This window comes from Amphiura filiformis, chromosome 9, assembly GCF_039555335.1.
Source record: "Amphiura filiformis chromosome 9, Afil_fr2py, whole genome shotgun sequence".
Taxonomy (NCBI): Eukaryota; Metazoa; Echinodermata; class Ophiuroidea; order Amphilepidida; family Amphiuridae; genus Amphiura; species Amphiura filiformis.
This window is the reverse complement of record NC_092636.1, coordinates 12665470-12691880: the sequence shown is the minus strand read 5'-3', so window position 1 is coordinate 12691880 and position 26411 is coordinate 12665470. Positions and strand designations below refer to the sequence as shown.

The 26411-nt window shown below is 36.7% G+C and overlaps 1 protein-coding gene across 1 annotated transcript in view; it reads left to right on the top strand.

Annotated features, from left to right (window-relative positions):
- The window catches only part of LOC140160639 (uncharacterized), an 83406-nt gene that overhangs the window by 25765 nt on the left and 31230 nt on the right, over positions 1 to 26411 (top strand). The window contains 2 exon segments of the mRNA XM_072183897.1: positions 22742 to 23099; positions 23102 to 23518. Of these exon segments, the coding sequence (XP_072039998.1) occupies positions 22742 to 23099; positions 23102 to 23518 (775 nt within the window).

Below are 26411 nucleotides of genomic sequence, written 5' to 3'. Positions count from 1 at the left end.
TAGTCATACTGGATATTAGACCAAACAATATTAGACTAAATGGACATTAGACTATATGATTATTAGACTAAACAGCAATTAGCCTTTCTGGTAATAGACCAATTGAATGTAGACGAAACGGGAATTAGACCAAATGGTATTAGATCAAATGGCAATAGACCCTACTGGGAACCACTTACTTTTGAAACCACCGCTTCACGGCTTAGCCGTTCACTCCCCCTCGATCACAAGTAGTCTTTGACAAAGACTAGTCGATCGGTAGTGCCTGAGAGGTTGGTGGTTCAAAACCCCACTGATTCAAGTTTCTGTTCATCTTTGGTTTTTTTCTTCCTTCAAGAAAATGTGATTTAAAAGATGAAATAAAATTGCTATAAGTATGTCAGATTTTTTATTAAAGTGCCACTGAGGAACTTTTATTTAATGTTCAAGTACCTTATGTAGGGGAGAGCGGGGAGTGTTCGCCCTAGGGGCAGGTTCGCCCACCCCTTGTTTCTCAGCAATGTGGCTATCTGGGAATTTGGTGATGGCAAAATTAGGTGACATAGGTCATTATAAACTTCTCATATTATCTACGCGACATATAGGGACGTGTCCATCGAACTGCAGCAAAAACAAAAAAATTACACCAAAACGTAATTTTTTCTTGCATTCATAATGTTGTATTATCATTGATACATAAATACAGATGGTTTAATGGAAATCTGTATTGGGAACATATGGGATTTGTCAAAGAGTTAATGCAGTTATAAACTCCTTATTCGATTTGTATTTTGCATACCCTGAAGAAAAGCACAAGGGGCACGTTCGCCCTTTTGAGGATGGGGCATGTTCGCCCTATATCTTCCCCGGGCGGACTTACCCCAATCTGGAGGGCGGACCTGCCCCATCAGCGTATTATGCAAAATATTGATAATTATAACATTACACAAGGTAAAACTACTGAAAAGCATGTTTTTTTTTTTTATTTGGTATCAGTATTACTCATACCACCGTTTATGTCCTAATCCATAATCTCCCCGAAGTTGTAAACATGATGCGTTTAAGCTCACTTTGGACCCCTACATTTTACCCTGACCCGACCCCTGCAACAAATTTAGTGACTCCACAGAAGAGAATGAATGCCCTGTATACTCTTGCTAAATGTTTGCATTGAATATGTTATTGTTATACAATGTTTAAACCTTTTTTTGTGATTAGGGTGAACTTACCCCACCATATGGGCGAACCTGCCCCAATATGGGGCAAGTTCGCCACTTTGCACAACTTTTTTGCTTGCTCTATCCTGTTGCTATTGTAAGGCCTATAGTTCTGGGATTGTGGCTGTATATAGCTAAGACATAGGGCTTTCACATGGGCTAATCAGGCCATTCATAACCTTAAAATTGACATCGCTAGACTGGTCAGAAAAAAATAGGGCGAACACTCCCCGCTCTCCCCTACAATGTTGGCAGATTTTACATCCCTGTAGAGATAAATAAGTGACAGTACAAATGGTACAAGAAGTACATGTAAATCCAACAAAATTAAAAGCGTAATTTGATTTTGACCATCAAGCCGGGCGGCTGGCCAGCCAGTTTCTTCTTTTGCTTGATTGCGTTAGCATTTAAAACTTGATCTCATTACCGAACACAAACCTTTGAATTACAGGACTGAGATTTTATTTTGCTAGCCTTGACCTTCATAATATTTAATGAAAATAATTTATAATGGCTGTATTAATTTCACAGCATTCTTTTATAACAATTTAAGAAAGATCTTTTACAAACAAGATTCAAGTGCTCAGGCCCATAAATAGGGTTTATTTCTGGTTTGTAGGGGCCTTAAAAGTGAACCTCCCAAAAATGGATCTTTGTGATTTTTTACCTTAAAAAGGGCTGATTTTCAACATTTTTCAAAGACACACAACAAATTACTAGCATTCCAAGTACTTGTCAATGCAAAATTATGAAACATGATCTTTATCCATGGCATTGTCTTTTTTAAAGACAATTCTTGTTCAGCCTTGAACATCTTCATACCTCATCCTGCATAAAGAACAAATTTGTGAGCAGAAAGATCCTTTAAAAGTCATGAAATTAAAAGGTTTGTGTAATTTAGATGTTTACTTGGATGGCAAAGAAAATCTATACTTGGTGGGCTTTGGTTGGGAACAAAATAATTATTTAGAGCAAGGTGTATTACCAGCATGCAGAACTCCAGTCCTTCATTACTCATAAGAAAGAAGATATTCATTTCACCAATGGGTAGGTGAGTATGTTACCATGGTTACTGATAATTTCTGTAACTTTAACTCTTGGATTATATTTTGAATGGTTACTTGATTTAGAGTCCTATGTGTTTTATGTAAGACAGATAACACAGAACCAGCATTGTGGCATGAATTGGGTCCTGAAGTGTCGCACATAGCCTTATCTATTCATGTATTGGACAAAAGAGGAAATCTTTTGCTTCTAGTTCTCTCATTAGATTTTGGAGTTGCATGTCAAGAGGAGAAACCCTATATGGACAATTTAGAACCATATTGTGCTTCTTTGTTCCGGGTTGCTCTGCCCCCTGGACCCCCACAGACTGCTTCCACAATGTACCCCACCAGTACTCTGGACCAGCGACATGTGGGGGCACAAAATTTAAAATTTACGCAAAATTGCAAATGAACCGACAGCTCAAAAATTTTGACACCAAACCATTATTCAAACAGTTGCATAAACTTATTAAAGAAAAAGGGAAAAAATTTCAGAAACCTCTTATTACTGTTCAGACATTTTTATAGATTTTGCAATTTGATTTTTAGGCACATTTACATCAAGAGTCTTCATTCATGTGATTATGTTTTTATCAGGAATGGATCCAGAGGGGGCCGATCATGCCCCTGGCCCCCCTCTTTTGATAGCTAATCATGAAAATTCAGTATGTTTTGGGATTATATCAGCCATGCGGCCTCTCTTTTCTACAAATTTTGACGCACAACCCCCTGTTTATATCAAAACTACTTCCCATCATCAAAGACTTCTTTCATGTGGCATGATGTATTGATGGGTGGGTCATGAATGATGCATTGGTGGGAGAGACTGACCCCACCCTGTAGATTGTTATGTTCACTTTTTATTTTGATCACAAAATCTAATTGAGAATGGATATTGGTAAGTGATGTGAAGTGCAAATGGTATCCCTCTCAAACTTGTATTTTGTGCCTTTTATGAAATAGCTGGTTGCATATTCCTCCCAATGATTAATTTACCAAACACATTTCTAATTATCAAGAGATTTCAAGCAACCGCCCTCACATATGAACTTGAACTTGGACAGTCTATTGAATTCCTAGCCCACCATAGAAGCATGATTATGAAAAATTACCAGTCAATCATGAAGTTTACAGTTATAAATTGGTGTATGGCAGTAGTATTATGGATAGGGTATGACAGGTTAGGATTGGTTTGTGAATTGGACTATTCCAGTTAAAATTCATACACCCCCTATGCAAGATATGACCGTAATCTCTCACACAGGGGTTGTAGATTTCAACTGGAATAGCCCAATTTGAAATTGATGTTGGATTAGATAATAAGAATCAATGGGTTTTCATTGTGACTGATTTATTTTACAAATAGTGTTGAATGATTACAAAAAAGGCTGCACTATGATTTGAAATTTGTATTTTTATGATTTTCAAGAGTTGATGTAGTATTTTGAGTGGGGGAAGAAAACAAGGGGGTGGACTTGTTTTCTGAAATGACTGTGGGGAATTTATCTCCACCTGCCCATGTTGTTATTATCTTCTTACAGCATTCCCCCTGTGGGATGCTGGCCATCTTGAAATTGAAGATTTTATGCCTCTTTCATAGTTTTTAACCATTTACATCAAGTTTTGTCCTCCCTTGAAAGTTGCCTTGCCTCCCCTTTCCCCACCCCCTCTGACAATGACGGGCCTATATTTTGTGCCAGTTTGCGGGAATCAAAAACCACCTGAGTTGCTTCACTTACCGCATGATTCAATGAAAGATATTGATTTTCGCAACAAATGTTATGAGAATCAATACGAAAATCAATTCAGCGATTGTCATCGAATGCCACTAGTCTGGATAAGTGAAAAATCCAGATACATGACTTATGTGTACTTTTGCATCGAATGTCCAAAGTGCTTAAATAAAGTTAAATTGGAAGAACAAATCATTCCCAATCATGCAAGTACTTGAATGATGAATGCAACATAGATTTTGGTCTTCTAAATGCTTCAAGACATGAAATTATACAGTGTCAGAGTATTAAAAACATGCCGATTTGAAACTATGAAGATCACAGAGCCGGATAACAGAGATCCGTATAAAAGAGGTCTGGAGAAGGGAAGTTGAACTGATTTTGAAGGAAAAAAGATAAATCTAAACTCAAAACTGATTTTCATTCTTACCACTTCTCCATGTCAATCAGTTATTTTCTCTTTTGTAATATTTGTGAAATTTTCTCCCAAATTGAGAAAAATTTTTTTTCTTCATAATTTCCTGTCTCAATCACCTGACGAGAGCTTTGTCTAATGTTAGAAAACTAATCTGCTGAAAACTGCGGGCAAAATGACAAGAACATGATGAATGGGGCAATTGTTGAACTAAGCTCTTTGTCGTATTCACACCTCGCCTCACCATGGATTGTACTGTACATAATACTTCAGTTGAACGTGTATCCATAGAATTCATTCATGACAACTTTTTTTCGTCAGAAATTTGGGTGAAGCGCTATATTTTGCATCAAAAATGTTCACATCTTGGTAAGATTCACTTTGTAATCAAGAATGATATCAATGTAAAGATGTTCCCAGGAAGATGATTTTGATGACAAAAATATTTTTAAAGTAGGAGTCAAAGGCCTAATATTTATATCAGAAGTTTTCCTTTTATGTTGCATTAAAACTATCAGAAGAAAATTTAATTACCGGTATACAGTTTTTATTGTAAAATAGGGCCTATAGAATTTTAATTATACAGAGTGTTGTGAAAGCCAACAATTGAAAATAAGAGTTGACCAAGGGGAGTTGACATAAAATATGTGACATCATCATTTACCCCTGTAATTGGTTAGACTAGGACTACTGCAAGTACGTGCTACCTGTTTGGCAGAACTCTTAGGAAAGTTAGAAAAAGTAGAACATTATGTTTAACAAAGTCTTACATACAATATTTTGTGAAATTTTTATGCTCGCAAAATATTGGCATTAACTTAAGGATATCTTTGTCCCATGCTACTTCACTATTATACCCACTATTTCATGCCAGGTTTCACACTTTTTCTATTCATTGAATTGAGAACTTGGTCTAGACTTGAACCGTGTCCAAGAAATATTCAACAAGGCATATAAATTTGGGGGGACTTCCTACCCTTTGTCATCAAGTAAAGGAATTGCCGGTCCATCGCTTGGTCGGGATACCCACTTCCTGTACCAGTTTGGCCCAATGCACCGATAACAGTCGCCAAGTCATTGAAATGTTTAAGAAGGGCTTTTCGGTGTATTGATATTATCAAAAATTAAATAATCAAATTAAGTGGCTGTGTGTATAGGTAAACCAATGCTGTATGGGTCAGTGTGTCTGTCAGTCAGTCAGTCCGTCCATGTAGACTCATTTGTTGTCATAACGTGTTAACAACAAGGAAACGAGGAGTGATATAGTAATGATAGCTACTAGTGGTTGCATGCCATTCAAAGTTGGGACTTCTTTACCTATTAGATTTGAGGTATTTAATCTGCTTTATTGTGGACATATTTTTGAAGATTTGAGCAGTTGGTGGTGCAGGTAGTGTTGTTGGTTTCATCGGTCTGTATTGGGATCCACACTTCCACTTTCCAATGAGGTTAGTGTTATGTTATTGTATAGTTTTTCACTAGTAATTTCATATTTTGTAAACAACAACATGTAAACTATAATTGTAAATGTATTTACATTTTAAAGCCTTTGGTGATACGGCACTCAGTACTTGTTGCTCCATTTGGGCTATTCCATTTAAAATCCACACTCCACCTGTGGAAGATTTGGGAAATATTTTTCACAGGGAGCATGAATTTCAAATGGAATGCGCCCATTAGGCAGCTCCATTTCAATTGCATACACCCTCTGAGAAAGATTCAACCTGAATCTTCAACAGAAGGAGGGCGAGTTTCAAATGGTGCAGCCTAAAGCATTCATTCCAGTTGAAATCCACATCACCCCTGTGGAAGATATTTCCAAAATCTTCCACAGGGGTAGTGTGGATTTTACTAGCTGAATAGACCTTTTCATCAGCAGCTGATTAGAAAATAGTTCAGAAAGATATGTCACATGCGGTAAACAAAAACACCACAACCAATCACACACTGGCGAAAAGTGCATTCATCGCACCAAAATTATTGAGGGCTGAGACCCCAAAGCCCCCCCCATTCAAGCCTATGATTTCAGGTTTGCGCAGTTTGCAACAATCTTCAGTATAATTATGTAAAACAGGAAATATTAAAGACCAACGCAGCTGATTATAACTACATCTGTATACTTTTCAATCAAGAAAAAAAAAAAAAAAAAACATTCAGAAAGTACATAACATTTTATGAGGAAGTTACAAAATTAAATTTTTTCATAAATTAGTGTTTTCATTTCTGTCTTCTTTTTCATTTGGAAAGCGGAAACGTTTGTTTGCCCTTTCAAGGCTAAAAAAAGTCATGTATGATCACAGAAGGTCTATGATATTATGATCCTGCCCTCAATGTTTATCACTTTGTGCAATGTGCATATATTCCATATCAAAATGTAAATATGCAAGTTTGATCCCAAGTGTACATGTTTACAGGACAGAGTGAACATCCAAATTTACCCTTCTTAGTTTAATTAGGGTTTAATTATGCAAATATGCAATTAAGGTTTAATGAGTAGGGTGGGTATGATATCATAATTTAGGTTACTTTAATAGAACACATTAATTTTCTAAGATAAAAATACTATGAAGGTTTATTCATGAAATGGATATGATCTGATCCTCTGAGGACAATGCTGGAAAATGTTGAATTTGAAATAGGCAAAAGAAAGGGAGCGACAAAAAACAATGGAAAATAATATAAGAAAATAGACATTTTGGTAATTATATTTTTGAATGCTTAATATTTATTAGCATGTTTCCTATTGATCTATTAATCTGCTGGTAAAAAATACAAAATACAGCACTTGGTAACACCAGAAAAAGTGAATGTCTGGAAATCCCGGAGGGGGGGGGGGGGGTCACCCAATTGTGGCCTGTACACCATCCGCGATAATCAACTTTTGAAAAACACCCTAAACAAGGATTTAACCCTTGGCTAAAACGACACCCTAATCAGGGATTTCATTCCTAACATCAAATTTCATACCCTAAATTTCATTTCCGCGTATTAGCAATTGCAGTTTTGCTGCCCTTTTTCCCAATATTTCATGTTTTTGACACCCTAAACGCGTTACGCGCGTATCATGCTTACCCTCGAAAAACTACCCTTTTACGCGTTTTCATTATCGCGGATGGTGTACAGGCCACAATGGGAGTGACCCCGGGCGAAATATCTGAAAATGTGTCTAAAATCAGGGAATTTTGCCCAAAACAGTGAAACTTTCATTGATCTTTTGTTTTGCCTATGGGAGGAGGCCCTGGCCCAAAACCCAAATCCAAGGTTGGGGTGCCCCCTCCCTATTTTTAACACGAGTTTCCACCCACCATCACTTCAACATGGTGTTTGCAATACTGGCAACCCTGGACCATGGAGGTAGTACTAGTAGGACCATGCTACTCTAGTCTAGCCATGTTCAGACGTGAGGTATTTAACTTGAGTGAAGATCATGATAAGTTTGAGATAGTGTCTACTAGTCGTAATGAGGTTGTGATAAAGGTCACGTTAGTGCCCATGTGGACAACAGTACTGTTAGATTATCACAAACTTCACTTGACTTGATTTACCTCTGAAAAAACTTGGCAGGTAAATCACTAACTCCACCGGTCGAGTCGAGATAGCTGCCCATGTGGATGCGCAGTCGAGTTAACATCACATTTCTTTCTATTTCATGCTTGGAATAATTTGGTGCTTTACTTGAAATCCATCAAAACAACCTGGAAGTTGGCCTGTGATAAAATAAAATCATGGACTGTTATTTTTTTTTTCAAAGTTTTTCATAGCATATTAAATTCCAAGAAAAAACTCATGTTTTCCATACAGTTTCAGCAATCCAGTCTGTTGCCTTTCTCAATGGTGTCTGCCAATCGATCCTTTGTTGGATGGTATGATGTCATCGGAAGATGATGACGCCCTCAATTGCTTGTAGACGTGACTCGGTTGGTAGGCCCCCTTGTCGCTGTTCATTAGGCTCTCTTTCATACTTGGTTGTGACTTTCTCCGGATGTGTTTCTAGTGTCGTCCATCGCTAGAATTTTAGGATTGTCCCAGTTAATATGACATGATTTTCTTTGGTGGCGTGTATGAACCAACCACTGGATTTTCGAAACTGTATGGAAAATGTGAGTTTTTTCTTGGAATTATACTATGAAAAACTTGGAAATCTGAATATTGTATTCCTGATGAATCTCTTCAAAATAAAAATGGACTGTTATTTCTACAGTCGATAATAAAATATAACTTGAGTATCAAGTGTGAACATGCCTTGAGTCTGACTGCCTGCAGGCTTAACCTCCGTCAGCTGACTACTCTATCAATAGTAATGCCATTGACTATTAAAGCATGTTACACTTGAACTTGCCTTGCCTCCTGGCTCACTCACTAGTTGGTTGGCCTGCTTTGGAATTTTAACCCTCCCTTTCGGCATATTGAGCCTACCAGCATCATAGAAGTGTAACACCATTCAGAAGAGGAATTAGATTTAATGAATTTGCAATGGTGATGGTGTGGAAATGTAATTTTGCTACATTTTTGCTAATAATTGTTTCCATGTCAGTGGTGTTTGGACAAAGATCTGTCGGCTTCGTGTGTTGTCCTGGATGGCACAGTGGATGATTTTAAAGGCCAAAATGTTAAGAGTTTCTGTTGTTTGGATAAAGTCGGTGGTAACAAGTACAGGATGTTAGGAGAAACTAGCCGTGAAGAATGTTTGTATGAAGATGGGCTTACGGTTTGTTAGCGAAGACCTGCCCTTGCCCGGGGCACACAATTAACAGGAACTTACTTATTTGATCTCATCACAAGAGGCAACTGTCCTTATCTCCATTCATGCAATCACAAGGGCTAAATGGTATTGTGTATCGGATGATACCCACTAATGATACAGGTCAGATGGGATTACGGTAAATGTATACAGAGTAGTGAACTTAGACTTTAGGAATGGGATTGTTCTTTATACCAGATGAAGTCAGCTGTTGCTAAAAGCCTTTTCTCTTCAGAAATTAACTTGTAGTGATTTGAGGATATAGCATTAACAATAAACACTTGAGAAGGCACAGTGCAGCCTTTTTGCTGCTCCAGTATGGGTTTAATCAAGCAAATGATAAATGCATATTGTCATGACTGTGGCAGAGTAATTTTCAATGATATCAAGTGACTCTTGGAAATTTAAGCTTACTTTCTGATTTGACATCAATGAAGTGTGCATATTTGCATCAGCAAGGATAATTCATTTTGAACTGGGACAGTAGTTCGAGAGCACTTTCATTTTTTCTTCGGATTTGGAATTAAGTTGAAATTCCATCTATTTTATAAAGTTTTATGCAGAATTACTAAGTACAGCAACAATCACTGGATACAATTATTAGCGTACAGTTGCCAAGACAACTACTACCCAGCAGTACAATTCTGTGTACAAAGTATAGCTGTGGATATCATCAGGATCAGTGGATTCTACTTTTGTATTCTCTATGTTCTCTGTGCATCAAAACTATGGAATGATTTCATGATATTGATTATGATATATATGCTGTAGAATCAAACAAGGTCTGTTTTAGTATTATGACCTAATTTATTCTACCATTTACCAATCTACTAGTAGTGGATGATTTTATGATATTGGTGATGATATTTCCTGTAATGCACAATCTGTGAAGCTTTATCATCTTGATGTGAATTGTGATCAACTGACTGCATGTGTGTCATCGTTGATAACAAAGATACAATTGGAAGGACATTTGAATTTAAGAGGATTTCATCCAGAGCATCTCAGATTAAACAGCAGGTGTGGTCCTCTGGTATAGAATTTCCAAAACCCATCTTCAATCAAACTGGGATAATTATATGTGCTCAAAATATCCTAATCTTGGAAGGATTTTAATTGTGCCATTTTTGCAACAATTTGTAGAACAAAATGTTGGGTTACATTAAAGTTCAATAGCTTATAAGTCAATGCTTTCTTGGGCAAGTTCCCAACAGCTCAAGGAGGGGTGAGGGTGAAACAACTGAATCTACCTGCAAGTCATTTTTGGTACCATTAATGTTGAAATGCCTTTCTCACGCTGAACAAAGCATTGGTTACAATAATTGCACAATTGATTCAACAAAAAGAAGAATGTTGTGGAACTAAAACCATTTAATATATATGTCATTAATTTATGGCTTTGATAGCATAAATAAGTTTTTGTGGCATTCCCTGATGTGTCTTTAAAACCCACATATAAGAGTCATTCATGATTGCCCGCACTGAATAGAACATTTTAAATTCTTCATGTGGAACGTTTTGTTGTGGGTGGAAGTGGCTAATCTTGGCTCAGAATCTCAGCTTTTTTTGTGTGTGCAATATCATAACTCATTATATCCTGGTTAATAGAGTGCTATCCTCACACAACACATTTCCCCTTCAGATAGGACACAGCTCAGATCACTTCCACCTCGTATCCATACTACTATAGAGACCGATGCTCAGTTGCACCATTCTAGAGATTTGGAAGATATTGATGACACGTTAACCTGGAGTTCATACAAGTGCAGGATATTACTGGCAACATTGTACTGTGTTATTGTTGTTGAAGTAGACTCTAAATAAATTAACATGCCATTTAATTGATCATGGCCTACTTTTGAAGATCAGGAACTGAAATTGCAATTTTGACTGTCATACAGTGTGTAAGTTATTAATCCACAACTTTTAGGAAGTTTTACACAAGTCTGTGTGTGGACAATACTAGTGACGTAACCCTTTGCTGTATTTATTATCAGTGGATTGCTACCATTCAACTTACAAAATCAGGACACTTGACTTGGAATGCTTTGAAATAGACCATACGTCTGCACAGGCCTTTGTGAGTTACCAGTGAACAGGTACAAGGTGTGACTCTGATGTCACCTGGTATTCCATACATCTGAAGTTCAGAGCTTTTAAGCTTAAAAGTACCTTAGTGTTGTGGATGGAACTTATCATTTATAAACCGCTCTGGTATATTTTATGGAATATATAAACCAGGATGCTTTCACTTGCATAACATTTTAAAACTGTTGTAGATGGAACTTAACAACCCCGGAACTTCAACCTCAGAACTTATCAACCTCAGTCATTGCATTGTCTGTAAGCTTCTGTATGATACTTTCACAAGCTTTAATGGTTTGAAGAAACTAAGAGTGGATAAAACTTTTCAACCTGTGAACTTACTAATCTCAGTCAGTCACTGCATTGTCTGTGCTATACTTTCACTTGCTTTAATAGTTTGAGAAATCTGTGAAAAGATGTGGTACTCTTGAACTTGTGCAATCTGTTATTTATAAAGGATCAAAACTTTAGCACAGATTAAGATTTTCTGAACTGGAAGAAATTGTGTATTCTAGACTGACCAGGGAAGCAGCTGACACAATGCGGTCTCGTATGAGGTGAGTGTACGTTTCAATAGGGGGATTAAGATTTCGGTGGACAAGTCAAGGCGACCTACTTTTGTGTTTATTTAAAAGTTTGTTTTTCTTTTCATTCTTGAAATAATAAGAAATAATTGATCAGTAGAAGTTGAAATAGAGTGGAAAATGCTGCTTTGAAAAAAAATCAAGTCACAGTCTTGTTGGTTTCAAATGCTGCTTTTGCCCATATTTGAATGGAAGTGAGCATTTCAGGGGTGGGTTGCAGTTTAGGAGATTTCAACATCAGGGTGGGACAAAGCAAAAAATAGTCAAATAAACTTGTCTCATAGAACATGTGATAAACTTCTGGTGGTGTTTGGTGGTGATGGAATTTACTAAAATCTTTTGAAGGACTTTTCAGCATATTTTTGATAGCATGGATAATGTATATTTCGTTGGGTGAGTACAAGAAGGTCATATATGTGCCATTTTTTGTTGAAATTTAGTTTTTGTGGATTATGAAAATATAGATAAATTTGTTTTAAAAGGAATTAAGTAAATTTTCAAATGACAAGTACAGGGGTGGAATTTCGACGCGAGTCGACTCGCGCCGAGACTCCCGTAAAAGTCCTATTGCGCGAGTCCATGTGGACTCGCGCTGGAAATCCCTTCAGTCAACATGCATGCTTGATCGGCTCATTCACTCGGCAAATTTTCATTCAACACTGACTCGCCATCGCGAAAACACAACGCTGATTTTTAACAACAAAGCCAATTAGTAATCAATACTACCGATTAATCAATAAAAGTTTCTAACCAATGTAGTGATTGGATATCTAGCCATCAACAACAGGATAATCAGCCAATCATAACTGGTTTCTATACACGACGGCACTGTGACCCGAGTCTGCAAAGCCAGCCCCTCGCCCATTTTACCCATAATTCTTTTTATAAGAAATAAAAAGCCAAAATCGTGCGCTCACTTCCGGGTATATCGGATCTTGTGGTAAATGTTTACGTCTTTACGACTGTCAAAATTGCACTCTGCGCTCTCACGGCCAATCACACGTGTTTGGAAGGTTACCGCACGTTGGAATGTGTTAAATTAAACGATTTTGGGCCTGATTTTTGATCATTTGAGCGAGTGACAATGGCTAGCAGGACAGGTACCGGTAAAGCAACTAATGAAGTGGGAGGACGATTTAAGAGAAAACTATTTATTTGAGTACAACGAACATGACGAAGATGGCTCGAATGCAATTAAAGCTTATTTATTACTTTTATTGCAAGGTGTGAAAATCGCATTGCCAGAAAATAGCATCAAAATATAAATGTAAAGTTGCAAGGGACACGATGACTTATGGTAGTGAAGGGACAACATACATTTTAAAAACCAACTTTGTTAGTGTTATTTGACAATCATTTAATTGCATTCTCTACACCCTTATAGTAATACAAACTGAATGCATTTTACATAATGCATGTACCTTGCCTGCCCAAAATGATCTACATTGTATAAGCAAGCACAAATTTGCCAATTTATTTTGGACTCCCGCAAGACTGTTCTACGAGAATCCGTTTGCGGGAATCCATGGACTCTCGCAAAAATCTCCTGCGAGAATCCAATTGGATTCCCGTGGCACTGAACGAAATTCCACCCCTGCAAGTACAAAAGTTGAAACACAAAGAAGCGTCTGCAACATGACTAAAATGGCTTATCAAGACTTTCTGGGAATAAAACAACAATTTTTATTAACAAAAAATGGTCAAATCTTAATTTAATAAGCAGTAATACCGTAAAACCCCGTCTACAAGCATATAAAGTGCTTCTGATGAAAACTAAATTATTCCAGGCGCCATTATGGAGTTTGAACAAATAAATTACAGATTCAAGCATATAAAAACAAGTATTATTGTAAGAGCAATCTATTTTATTGGTATATATACGCCTAATTAGTATTAGTTAAGCTTTCATAAAAAAAACATATATGCTTGTAGACGGGGTTTTACGGTATTCTAGCAGAAATTGCACAATATTTATTCAAATTTTCGTCATCAGACCACCATGAATATTTATATACATGTATGTACATGTATCTATCCATACAGCAATAGATCCTGCCATTTGTCGGTAATACCGAAGCCTTTGATCTTGTTGATGGTATTTGCTTGATTTCAACTAACTTCTTTCACTCCTGGTATAAGAGGTCAGACTGGGGTTTTCTTAAGGTAAAATTTGGTCAATACCCTTGCATTATAGTAGTCTGGTAGGATTGAAACAATCATCTCTGCACATTGTTAACAGTAATACCTGGTTACCATGGTATTAGGGTCTTATGTAGCAGGATTATGGGTACTAGCTTTCGCATGAAAAGAGAACAAAACATCCCTGCAATACATTTTCAACAGTGATATTCAAAGGACATAGTCATATGTCTGCACAGAAAAAATGTAGGATTTTAGGAAAGTTTTTTCTCATCATCCCTATGACTCTATATGAGCTATTCTAACTTAAAGACCAAGATCATTATTTTTAGCATAATGGCAGTTGAATACCTCAGGAAAATCATCTGGACATTCCATGTTGTTATATGACTCTGACATTTGTTTGATTTTCATAAATGTACACAAAAATGACAAAATTGCTTGGCATGGACAGTGTTTAATTTGACTTTTATGAGGATAGAATGATATTAAATCAGGCTGTAGAAACCTCATGATATGGCTTACCAAGGCCCCTTTCATACTTTTTATTTTATGTTGACATACTGTAAGCAGAACTTTGTAGCAAGACAAACAACTTTAATAACATGTATTTAAAACTACTTGCAGTATATTCATATCAAACTTTGTACATATTTAACATCAAAATATACAAAATTTCACATTGAGTACATTTTTATGCATTATTGGACTCAACCTTTTATTTCTCTTGGGGATGAAGTTTAAATTAAGGTGAATTCTTTTAGTCAATTTCAAATAATTTGCTGCGATTGCTATCACACCATTGTATCAATTTATGTCAACATATTTTTAGGTTCCACCCAAAATATAATCACCCATATCATTGCTGGTATAAAGGCAATTTGGGAACACTTTCATATTATTATGTCCCATTGAAGGGTCTATAAGTCAAATAGTCCCAGCATGGAACAAAAATAGCTGCGAGCAAGTAATATTTTATACCGGTTTGATAGACTGCTCGTTTAACCAGTACTTATTACTTTATTTTTCGGAACAGAAGAATGTCAAAACATTTCACATTTAATATTATAAAGTCTTATTGCCATGTACTAGGGATAGCCATCATCAGATTGCAGTGTGTAAAGTTAAGTTGTATCATTGATGCATCCATGTTTGGGACTTTTGTTCTGTTTTTGTCATAAAATTACAAACTCCCTCCCTCCCTCCATCCCTCCATCCCTTCCTCCCTCCCTCCCTTCCTCCCTCCCTTCCTCCCTCCCTCCCTTCCTCCACCATTCCCTCCCTTCCTCCATCACTCCTTCCTCCCTTCCTTGCTTGCTTGCGTCCTTCCTCCCTCCCTCCCTTCCTCCATCATTCCCTCCCTTCCTCCATCATTCCCTCCTTCCTCCCTTGCTTGCTTGCTTGCTTGCTTGCTTGCTTGCTTGCTTGCTTGCTTCCTCCCTCCCTCCCTCCCTCCCTTCCTCCCTCACTCCCTCCATCCAACATTCCTTCCTTCCTTTCTTCCTTCCTACCTACCATTCCTTCCTTTCTACAATTCCTTCATTCATTATACCTAATTTATTTTGTTTGTTAATTTATTTCTATTTGTACTTTCGACTGGAAATCCCATTTGTCCGGGAGAAATCAGACATTCTTAGTCAGTGGGAGTGGTCTAGTTCGTAGACACATTTTTGATTGGACACTCGCAAGATTTCGGGTGCCGTTTATCAGGCCGTAGACTAACCCACGCCATCATGCGCCTTGATAATGCTTTACACGCTTGTAGAGGTGCGCGATGTATCGCGCTGTATGCGCGAGACTAGTGCGGAATACGTGACGCGCTAGCAGTACGCGCAACAGAATACGTGAAAGTTGTAAACAAGTTTCGTTCATTTTATAATGAGGGGAGTTTTTATGACAGTAACTTATTTTTTGCTTAAAAAAATTGTTTACAGTTATTAAAATAATATTTAACTGACTAAGAATGAGAATAACGATAGGAATTTTTTGTTTGCCTATCTACCTATGATGAGCGACAGGCAGGTCCAAAATTTTTATCGTAGTGGATACGCTGCGCCGGCATCCACTACTCAAAATATTGGACCTGCCTGTCGCTCTATCACACGGTAGAGGATAGGCAAAATAAAAATTCCTATCGCTTATTCTCTAATAAACACCCATAAAGCTTGAACAAGTTGAAAACATAGGCCAAAGAAAATTAGTCAAAAACACACCATTATTCAATTATGGGACAGTTGCTTATGTGCACATTGTAAGATGTAGGTGGACCCAAATAAAAACAATACCCAGGATAGTATTTGTGGAGGTGTTCATTTTATTGGGGATATCAGTTGGTTCTAAAGTGTTTTCGTAATTTAATTTAAAACTTTTCTGCAGTCAATTTGATGTGTTGATACATATCAATTTGTTCTCACAATTTTGTAGTAGCTTTGACCATGTTGACACCTAGTGCAATGAATGTCATCTTGGAAGCAATAACATTTTCTGAGGAGGGTGACGCCCTCAATATTTTTCAAAACTCGGATTTTTACACTGGATTTTGTTTAAGTGCTGTATTTGTGGCAAAATCTAAGGTTTTGAATAAAACAACAGAGTAGGACATTTAGTAAAACATGTCATAGGCTCCGGAAGATTTTTTATTATGGGGGGCCCACAATTTTAGGCCTGCTCTGGAGGCGTGAAATGCTTAAGGGGGTGGGTGCGGGAAGCTTTTGAACTGCATACATTTTTTCATGAATTCTACCTTACATTTTGAATTATACCTAAAATTATGAATATTACCTTAAAATTATGAATTTTGCCTTAAAATGATGAATTTTACCCTGAAATTATGTATTTTACCCTAAAATTGTGAATTTTACCTCAAATTATTGAGGGGGCCCAGCCCCCCGGTTCCGGAGCCACTGCATGTATGCAATGTTCAGAACATTTATCTGTATAAAGTTGTCCAAATGCATTCCAAAGTCTTTAAATTTGTTGACAAATCTAAAAAAAAAATCTTAACTAATCTCAGATATTGAGGCAGGATCTGTGAACTGAAAAATTTATTTTGTATGGCATTACTGAAAATTGTATTTCATAAAAGTTCTGTTTAATTTGATCTTCATTGTATAACCTGATGTATTTTATGTGCAGTGTAGGGTCTACTTATTTCAGAATAGCTATTATAATAATCAGTGGCGGAGCCAGGAATTTTTTTTGGGGGGGGGGGCATTGAGGGGAAAAGAGAATTTCAAGGGGGGCAAAATTGGCAAATTTTGTGCAAAATTGCTGCAAAAAGTGGAAATTTACGTGATTTTGGGGGCTCACCTCAAAAGTGGGGAGAGGAAACTGGGGGGGGGGGGGCGGGCAAGAAAAATATTGGGAGGAGGAGGCAAATGCCCCCTAGCGCCGCCACTGATAATAATTCTGAATTGTTTACACCCTCCGTGAATCTCGGAATAGAAAATTTCCTGGCATTGATTGGCATAAAAGACCTCTATTCATGTCTGCTACATGATAAATCTGTTGAAATTATAATCATATTTTACTCGGTAACACATATGATCATAATTTAATACCATTAAAGCTAAATTAAATGCTGATAGCCATTGTGGCACTTTATCATATTAAACAGGGATGTACTAATCAGTATAATTAATCAAAAAGTGCTCTCTCACAAGAGTAGCTTAAAACAGTACTCATGATTCATGTTTAGCCTACAATTTTGCATTGTGCACTTGTGCTGAACTACAATGTATGAGCTCTTGGGAGTATTCCTTGCAACAACTCAGTGGCGGTGATATTTAAAGTGGAAATAAATTGGAGAAATTGCAAGGGGGAAAAGTCAGCGAGAAGTGTGTTTGAAATATGCCAACAATGAGGGAACATGGTATGGTAGCATGGGTCATCACTGATGGACAAGGTGCCTATTGTTGAGTGCAATATGACCATATGTGTCGGTGGGTAGTATTGAGAGTTGATTGCTTCAGTCAGTATTTTGAAATCATCTCAAGTTTGATAGACATTAACTGGATGGAATTTATAGAAGCTGGTAGAGTGAGAAGGATGCTAGAAATGAGATGGATGAGTGTGCAGAGTTTCTGAGAGCCAGGACTGTAAGAAGATCTCTGAGGTATGTCTTGGAAAAGTTTCACAAGTTTCAATACTTGATGGTGTATGCCTATTAAATATCTTGTGGTATTCCAGATAGTTTTGGCAAAGGCTAAAATAATAGTTCTAAATATGCATCAGTCTAAATCAAGAATCAAGTGTGTTTGATAGCAAAATCTTTTATAACAGACTTCGAGCTCTGTGTAAGGGTGGGACTAAATCCCCACCAAAGGATGGAGCTCTTTCATGGTTCATTTACCAAATTTGAAAGGAGGCATTGTCACGTTGAACTTGTATAAGAACCGAGTAGAATGGGCAGGCAGGCACATCAATTAAAAGTCAGGGGCACTAATTAAGTTGAATACAGTAAATGACAGTACCACTTGCACTTACTTTCAAGCAGGGAATTGCTAGTACACCAAGAACAGGTCCATGCTGGAAATAGAAAAAGTGCATTGAATTAAATCTTATTCATCATGTTCATTTTGATCTGAAATACAGGTGTATCCTCAAAGAAAGTGCTTAGAGCCACCACAAAGTCTTGTGATTTGTACTTTTTTCAATAGTTTGTTGCTTTATTACCTCTGAAATAAAATGTTTTTTGAAAGTCAGCTAAAATAAAATTCTTTGACTTTTCAAAAGGCATCTAAACATCATGAATGGATCTGTAAACTATTATACTGTGTAAATCAATACTTTCTAACAATTTTACTTCCGCTTGTGATGTTAATGTTCTGCGTGCTAGCCATGCGCTTCAACAGAAAAAATTGAATTTTTGAAATATTTTCTCAAAATATCAAGAGCTATCTTAAGAACTACTGAACCAATACTAGGCTTGATTGTACTCATTTTAATGCATTTTTCATGCTGATTCCAAATATGGTCATGAAAATTTATATTTCTGAAATTTTTGAATTAAACAAAAAATTTGAAACATGTCGTCTGCAGTCGAACCTGCATGAAGAGAGTTAAAAGAGTACACGCATTTGTAAGTACATGCTTTTGGACATGCTTTTTCAATAAAAGCCTAAAATAACTTGTATTGTAGCCATGTGTTATTTCATGGCTGTAGGATATGATTGGTTGTAACAACATGGAATAAATCTGTTTTCAAATGTTTATAAAAAATACTGAAGTGAGTTGTCCATGTTAAATTGTGTGTGAAATTAGCTTCACCTTTTGCTACTGACTTGAATACTGCGCTGCTTGTGTGATTCAGTACAGGGGCAATGAAATGACATATGGTAGCAAAGAATGGGCCATGTGTGTGTGCGGAAAGCTGTTATATATCATCCACATGCATATATTCATAAATGGATTTCCCCTCACCAAACCCCCCCACCCCTCCCCTGTTAAAACCAAAAATTATGAAAATATTCACTTTTTGCAGTAATTTTGTTTCATCAGTGGCAGAGTTGGTACCAGGATTTTTTTTTTTTTTTTTTTTGGGGGGGGGGTTGAGGGAAAGTGAATTCCAGGGGGGGTGCAAAATCAACAAATTTTGCACCCCCTGAATTCACTCCTCCCCCAAAAAAAAAAAATTTCTTGGTACCACCTCTGCCACTGATGAAACATACCCCAAACATGCACACACCTTTTGATCACATGCATTACAGATAGTTGTTTTCCAATATCTGTGCATGCATGCTTTTGCACCCAAGTCCCGAATGTGTAATCACCGCAAACGAGATGTGCAGAACATATTAGCAGGCATTAAGGCTGGCATTTTCGGTCGGGTAAACGGGTACCCATGACGAGATTACATTACCCGGTAGGAAATACCTCCCGGTACCGAAAATCAAAAAAAAAAAAAAAAAGACCTAAATGCTAGGATCATTCATGGTTTAAAAAAAAAAAAAAAAAAATTTCAAGATATTTTGTTATTTTTAATATGAAAATTGATAATTTGTATTCATGTCATAGTCTATTAATGATTTCATAATGCATTCAAATTCAATACATTTTGAAATCATTAATAGACTATGACATGAATACAAATTATCAATTTTCATATAAAAAATAACAAAATATCTTGCAATTTTTTATTTATTTATTTTTATTTTTAGGTCAACCATGAATGATCCTGGCATTTAGGTCTAGGTCCAGAGACACTACAAAACCGAAAAAATAAAAAACTTTTTTTTTTTTTTTTTTTTGTATTGGTACCAAGTTACCCGCCCGAAAATTGCGGCGGGTACCCGGGGTACAAAATTACCCGAAAATGCCAGGCCTAGCAGGCATGAGAATGATCATGCATGAAAAACCTGAAAAGTTTGAAAAAGCCTGAAAAAGCTATGAAATGAGGCTAAAAAGTCCAAAAACGGGCTGAAATTAAAAGAAAGTGCAGAAATTTGGACCACAAAAAAGCAAGAAATCCTGCAAAAGCAGTCTTCTCATGCCTTTTCAGTAACCCGTGCATTTAAACTCGGGAGCTGATCCTGGTTGCGATGGTTATTTGTGGAATGTCTAGGTGTGCGCTCTTGAAGCAGTTGTTAAATGGTTTATGGAATGATGTGGGGCCGTAGTGGTCAGCGACAACCTGTAAAGTGTGCTGAGACTTGTGGATCAAGGTCTAGGCGTTGTCACTGCGCTTTTTTTTTTTTTTTTTTTTTTGAAATCCAACAGTGGACACACGTTTGAGACATGGTCTTACTGTTCATGCTCTTGTCTGCAATTTACACATATTAATTTAATAAAACATATTATATAGTTTGTTTGCAATGGTTGAGCGAAGGAACTGTGGACATCTGTGGTTAGTGTGTGTCAGGGCCGTAGCAAGGTTGAAAAATGTGGGGCGGCCAAATTACAAATATATGCCCAAATTGAAATAAAGATATGAAGAAAAACATAACAAATTGCTCAAAAAGTGGGGCGGCCATGGCATCCCCGGCCGCCCCGCTTGCTACGGCCCTGGTGTGTGTCCATTTTACGGGCGTGTATACAGTTGTGTGTCGTCATTTAATGGTGTATACAAACACACCCCAACCCACCCCACACACATATTTCGCAGTCATTATAAGATCGTAATCTTAATTATTAAGGGACCAACATGTTAATAAAATTAATTAACTTTGTACTTGACTTTTTAGACATTCCAGACTAGTTGAAGAGACAGTGTAATTAACAGCCTCAATTAATTAACAATAACCTTAATTACAAAGGTTGCCTATGTATCAAATTGAAAATGACTAATTCATAAAATCAAGTTGCAAAAGGTGTAATTATCAATTCAAGGGGTTGATGCCAGAAAACCCAATCTGCAATAGCTGCCAGGTGTCATATCTTTATTTTTATATGCACAATATAGAATGCAGAAATTGTGAAATGGCGTAGGGCAGCTATTGCAGATGGGACTTTCATGCAAAAACCCTGAAAGTGTAACTCAACTTTCAGGTGTGGTAGATTAGGATAATTACTAGTTTCAATTTATCCATTCAAATAATATAATGAACCTTGAAAGCACTATTGATACTGAATAGCCTTATGGCACAGACTGTGTGCCATAATCTTGATTTCATTGTGTTTGTAGCAAGTAAAAGTTAATGGTTTTGACCCCAGTCATTTATCCCTCATGGTTCAGGGTTCCAGCTAAACGAGAAATGATAACCAATTGTAAGTTGTCTGAAACTAAACATATTTTCACTATGGGTTTGTTTTGTGATGTCGGATTTAGGTGTTAATGCAGTTAGTTGTGATTTAGTTTGAGTATTTGATACCAGTCATGGTGAAAATTGCTTGGAAATTGAAGCAGGGAACTGCAACTTGAAGTACAGCGCAAGCTCTGCACTGTTGAGTAGAAGTTTGCTAATAGAAGAACTTGTATCAGTACATGGAATTGTATCTTTTGCGATCGAGATCATTTGTTTCAGTGATGTGATGTTATGTAATTTGTAGAAGATGTCTTCTAATCTAGTGGATATAATTAATAGGTTTAATGCATTACCAAATCGAAGGATCAGGTAAGAGAAAAGCAGACGACTTTTACCTGATGGACCTAGCTTCAGAGCTGAGCGTCAGGAGTTAGAAGTTTGGGTTGGTTTGTCTGGATTGGTTTTACTAAACGTTCGAGGACCTAAACTTGAAGTACACAGGTTTTCAGAGGACCTAGGCGTATGTCCTCATTTCGAGGTCCTCTGAATAACCTATATTGAACTGCATCACATATATATATATGGGCTTGTAGAATACATACCCAGATCCCACCATCCTGTTCTTCTGAGGATTTTGTGTGATGTTTGTAAAGGTGGAGCGGGGTGTGTGTGTGTGGGGGGGTGCATCTTGCACCATCATGATCATACAGATTCTCACCTTGTGTTATCATTAATATGTCAAATATTATTGTCCAAACAGAGTATTTTTAGGATCAACTCAAGAGAGATGACATTGCAATGTGCACCCTTTGGAAGTTCCCCTGATATTACCTTCTCCATTCTTATTTCTGTTGCCCATATAGCAGGGGACCTCACAGGTGCGCTTTAGTGAAAGCAGAAGGCTTACTCTTCCATGCAAATTGCCCTCAATAAGTCTGTTTGCGACATACCTTTTGATTCCAAAGCATGAAATTAAAATAGTAATTGTCACAAATGTCAATTCCCTGTTGGTCACTGACTGTCAGATAAGGTTTCTTGATGTGAGACAATTTAAAATATTTTGTCAAACATATTTCATAAATTTTATGTTTTCTTTCTTTTTTTTGGTTAAATTTTGCAGAACCAATGTGATCATCATTGAAATTTCCGGTAAGAGTCGTCAGAATAGTGTCTGTAGCAGCAACAGCAGCAGCTACAGCAACAGCAGCATTATGGGTGACAACATGCCGATGATTGAAGACAGCAGTCCATCGACTACCTTTGAATGCCACACACACTGGAAAGATTCCTTCTACAATTTACACGATTACTACTTAGATGAAGCACTTTGCGACATCACCGTTGCAGTGGGCAACAAGAACATTCTCTGTCATCGTCTCGTCCTGGCTTGCTGCAGTCCGTACTTCAAAGCCATGCTGACCTCGAATATGAAGGAGAGTCGACAGCAGTGTATTCGAATACAAGACATTGACGAAAGCAAGCTTTGGAAGCCTTAATCGGATTCATGTATACGTCCAAAATATTGCTAACTATCGACACTGTTCAGAAATTACTCTATGCATCGTCAGTACTACAAATCGAAGTCGTTGCAAACGCCTGCTGCGATTTCATGAAGAATCACCTTCATCCAACCAACTGCCTCGGTGTACGTGCCTTCGCTGAGCTCCACGGACGATTTGAACTGATGAAGGTGGCGGATCGGTATACACATGACCACTTCTTAGAAGTGATTGAACATGAGGAGTTTGCAGCCATAAGTTTTTCACATTTTGCGCCTATCATTGAGTCGTCAGATATCTTGGTGAAGCAAGAAACTCAGGTCTATGAGGCGGTTATCAGATGGGTCAAGCAAGATGTTGACAACAGGGAGATGTACTTGTCAAAACTGATTGCAAAGGTAAGATTTTAACTGAAACAAAATGTATTGAATGAATGTGGGTACATTTGAGGACAATGCCAACTAAAGTGGTTTTTAATACTCTGCGTGCTAGCCATGTGCTTCAACGGAAAAAGTTTAAGTGTTGAAATATTTCAAGAGCTATCTTAAGAACTACTGAACTAATACTAGGCTTGTTTGTACTCATTTTAATGCATTTTTCATGCTTACTCCAAATATGGTCATGAAAATTTACATTTTTGAAATTTTTGAATTAAAAAAAAATTGAAACTTGTCGTCTGCAGTCGACACCCGTGTGAAGAGAGTTAAGATTTAAAAAACTGAAAAACTATGTTAACAAACAAACAGTATATTGCAATATTTTGATTTTAAAATGCAACATACAGATTTGCAGATGCATAAATTTGGCAGCAAGAAAAGTATGTCTTTAGAAAAGTTGACCTTTCTATAATTTTGTTGGAGGATAATGGATAGGGCAAAGTGGTCACACATTCTCGTGGACTCACTGATCTCCTTAATTTTTCCAGGATCTGTTTCTAATGGGCTTGCACCAACAACTTGCAGTCTTAAAAGTTAAGGTCTGGGTGTGGTTAATAATGGGGCTTTAGTGTGACATTTTCTATTAGCAATGTACTTATTATATTACATTATTTGATGCAATATCACTTCCTTGGCACATGTTTTACTAAGCTATCAGGTGCAGATTTCCAAGGCTTATAGGAATTTAGAAATGTCCACTATCAGTGTTAAGGTATTTAATCCACCTATTTAGCTTGGACTTGAACATGGTTACTGTGTCAGAGGCATCTATGTCTTATGTTTTAAAATTATATCAAGGGGATTTGAAAACTTCAACTTTTTGCTAAATTTCTGAAATTTAGAAATGGTTATCTCCACTTATCATCAGTGTTAAGGTATTTGGATTTGATCCACCTATTTAGTGTGGACTTGAATATGGTAGACTGTGCCAGATGTGTCTATGTGCTATAAAAATTATATCACTTTTAAAGACTTCATCTTTTTCTTAAATTTCTGATTTTTTAGAAAGAATCAAACTTTTGAACTCAAAACATCAATTTTGTACAGACCTCTAAGATTTTGTTTTGAGCAAATGTGGCCATTTGTTGAGATTTAAATGGTAACATTGGATAGAAAACATATTTTTCTTTCTCTCCATGATCTGTGCTGTAACAGGTTTTGTGCTAATTCTGGCAAATCCTGGGCCAATTGTGCGCCATACGTCCTTAAGCAAGAACACTTGTCATAATTTGAATAATTTTGTGACTAATAAATTAATGATATTCATCTTGTCAAAAAGACAAGGTAAATGGATACACAAATAATCAATTTATCATCGTAATTATGGTAATTGATTGTTATATTGTTAATAATTGGCTATAATTTTGTGCTGTTATAAATTATGTTTTGGTGAAAGTTGAAAATAGGAATTGTCAGCTGTTACAATTTTTATGTTTCATGATTTCGCAGATTTAATATTTTAAACAAAATATATTAAATACCAAGGTTTTCATTTATTCATTTCAATGTGAATTGGATCAATTGTTTGTTCAATCTCTGTTGTTTCTGTCCGGAAATATAGATAAGGCCAGCAAAAAATTAATGTTTTGCTTCTCGTTCCCTACCGTCTCAATTTTTGAAATTTGTCAGATTTTTTTTATAGATTTTTCAAAATATTATGGAATTCTTTCATACTTCTAAATAAGTTTATTAGAGTTCAGAATCTAACATTTGAAAACAAAGAAAAAACAGGGAAAAGGAGCCTCTCCTTCAACACGCTCTGTTAGAAAAGACCGAACACTACTAATAATGCTAATTTTATAGGCTCACATTGAAGAAGAAGAAAATAAAAACCCTTTCTCATCAATTCATGAAAATCCTCTGGACAAGAACCAAAACATTAATTTTATATGGCATAATAGTGAACATTGCAGTTGGGTTTCCTTTAATAGTCATTGTCAGGTATGGAATATGTGGTCTTGTGACTCAGGAACATGAGCTAATTACAACAGGGCCGGATGGACGCACTATATATACATAAAACCCTCCTAACTATTTAGATCTATACTAAAATTGGGCTATTCCAGTTGAAATCCAAACACCCCCATATGGAGGATCATATCTTCCATATGGGGTGTATGGATTTCAACTGGAATAGCCCCAGTGTAATTTGATCACAGGATGTAGACCTACATGTACAAAATGTATTTTAATACTTAAAAGTATCAATTCTGTTTCATTATAGGCCTATTTAAGATAACAATGTGGCATCCATTATGATCATAGGCGTGGTTTATTATGTTCAAAGAAGTACTCAATTAGGTGAACATTATCTATGTTACAAGTAGATTGATTGTATCCTTGTCTGAAATGATCAGATAAGGCCAAGTAAAATAAAAAACATGTTTCACATCCGGGAGTGTGAAAAAAAGGAGGAAGAGGGGGCTTTTTTTTTTTTTTTTTTTTTTGCAAAATCGGTGTAAATACCAATAATTAGAGCTGTTTTAGCGTATACAATAATACCTGGAAAAAGGAGGAGGCCTCTTTTTATTTGTTGTTCTGAGAGGTAGCCCCCCTCTATAATTATCACAAAACCTCCCAAAAGTGTTTATTGTATATTAGCAAAGCTATAGAAAGCATCTCTACATCCTAGACAAATTTTTTGAAAAGTTATAACTGAATTTCTAAAAATAAAAAAATAATTGAAGAAACCTCAAAAAAGGAAGCGGGAGGGGACGCGAAACATGTTTATTTTTTTATTTGGCCTAATGTTCTAAAGGGATTTATCTCAAATTACCTGTGAGGGGTAAGGTGAAGGTCACTCTATTGGCACTTTCCACACAGTTTGTAAAGCTTTAGATTGTACTTGACATTA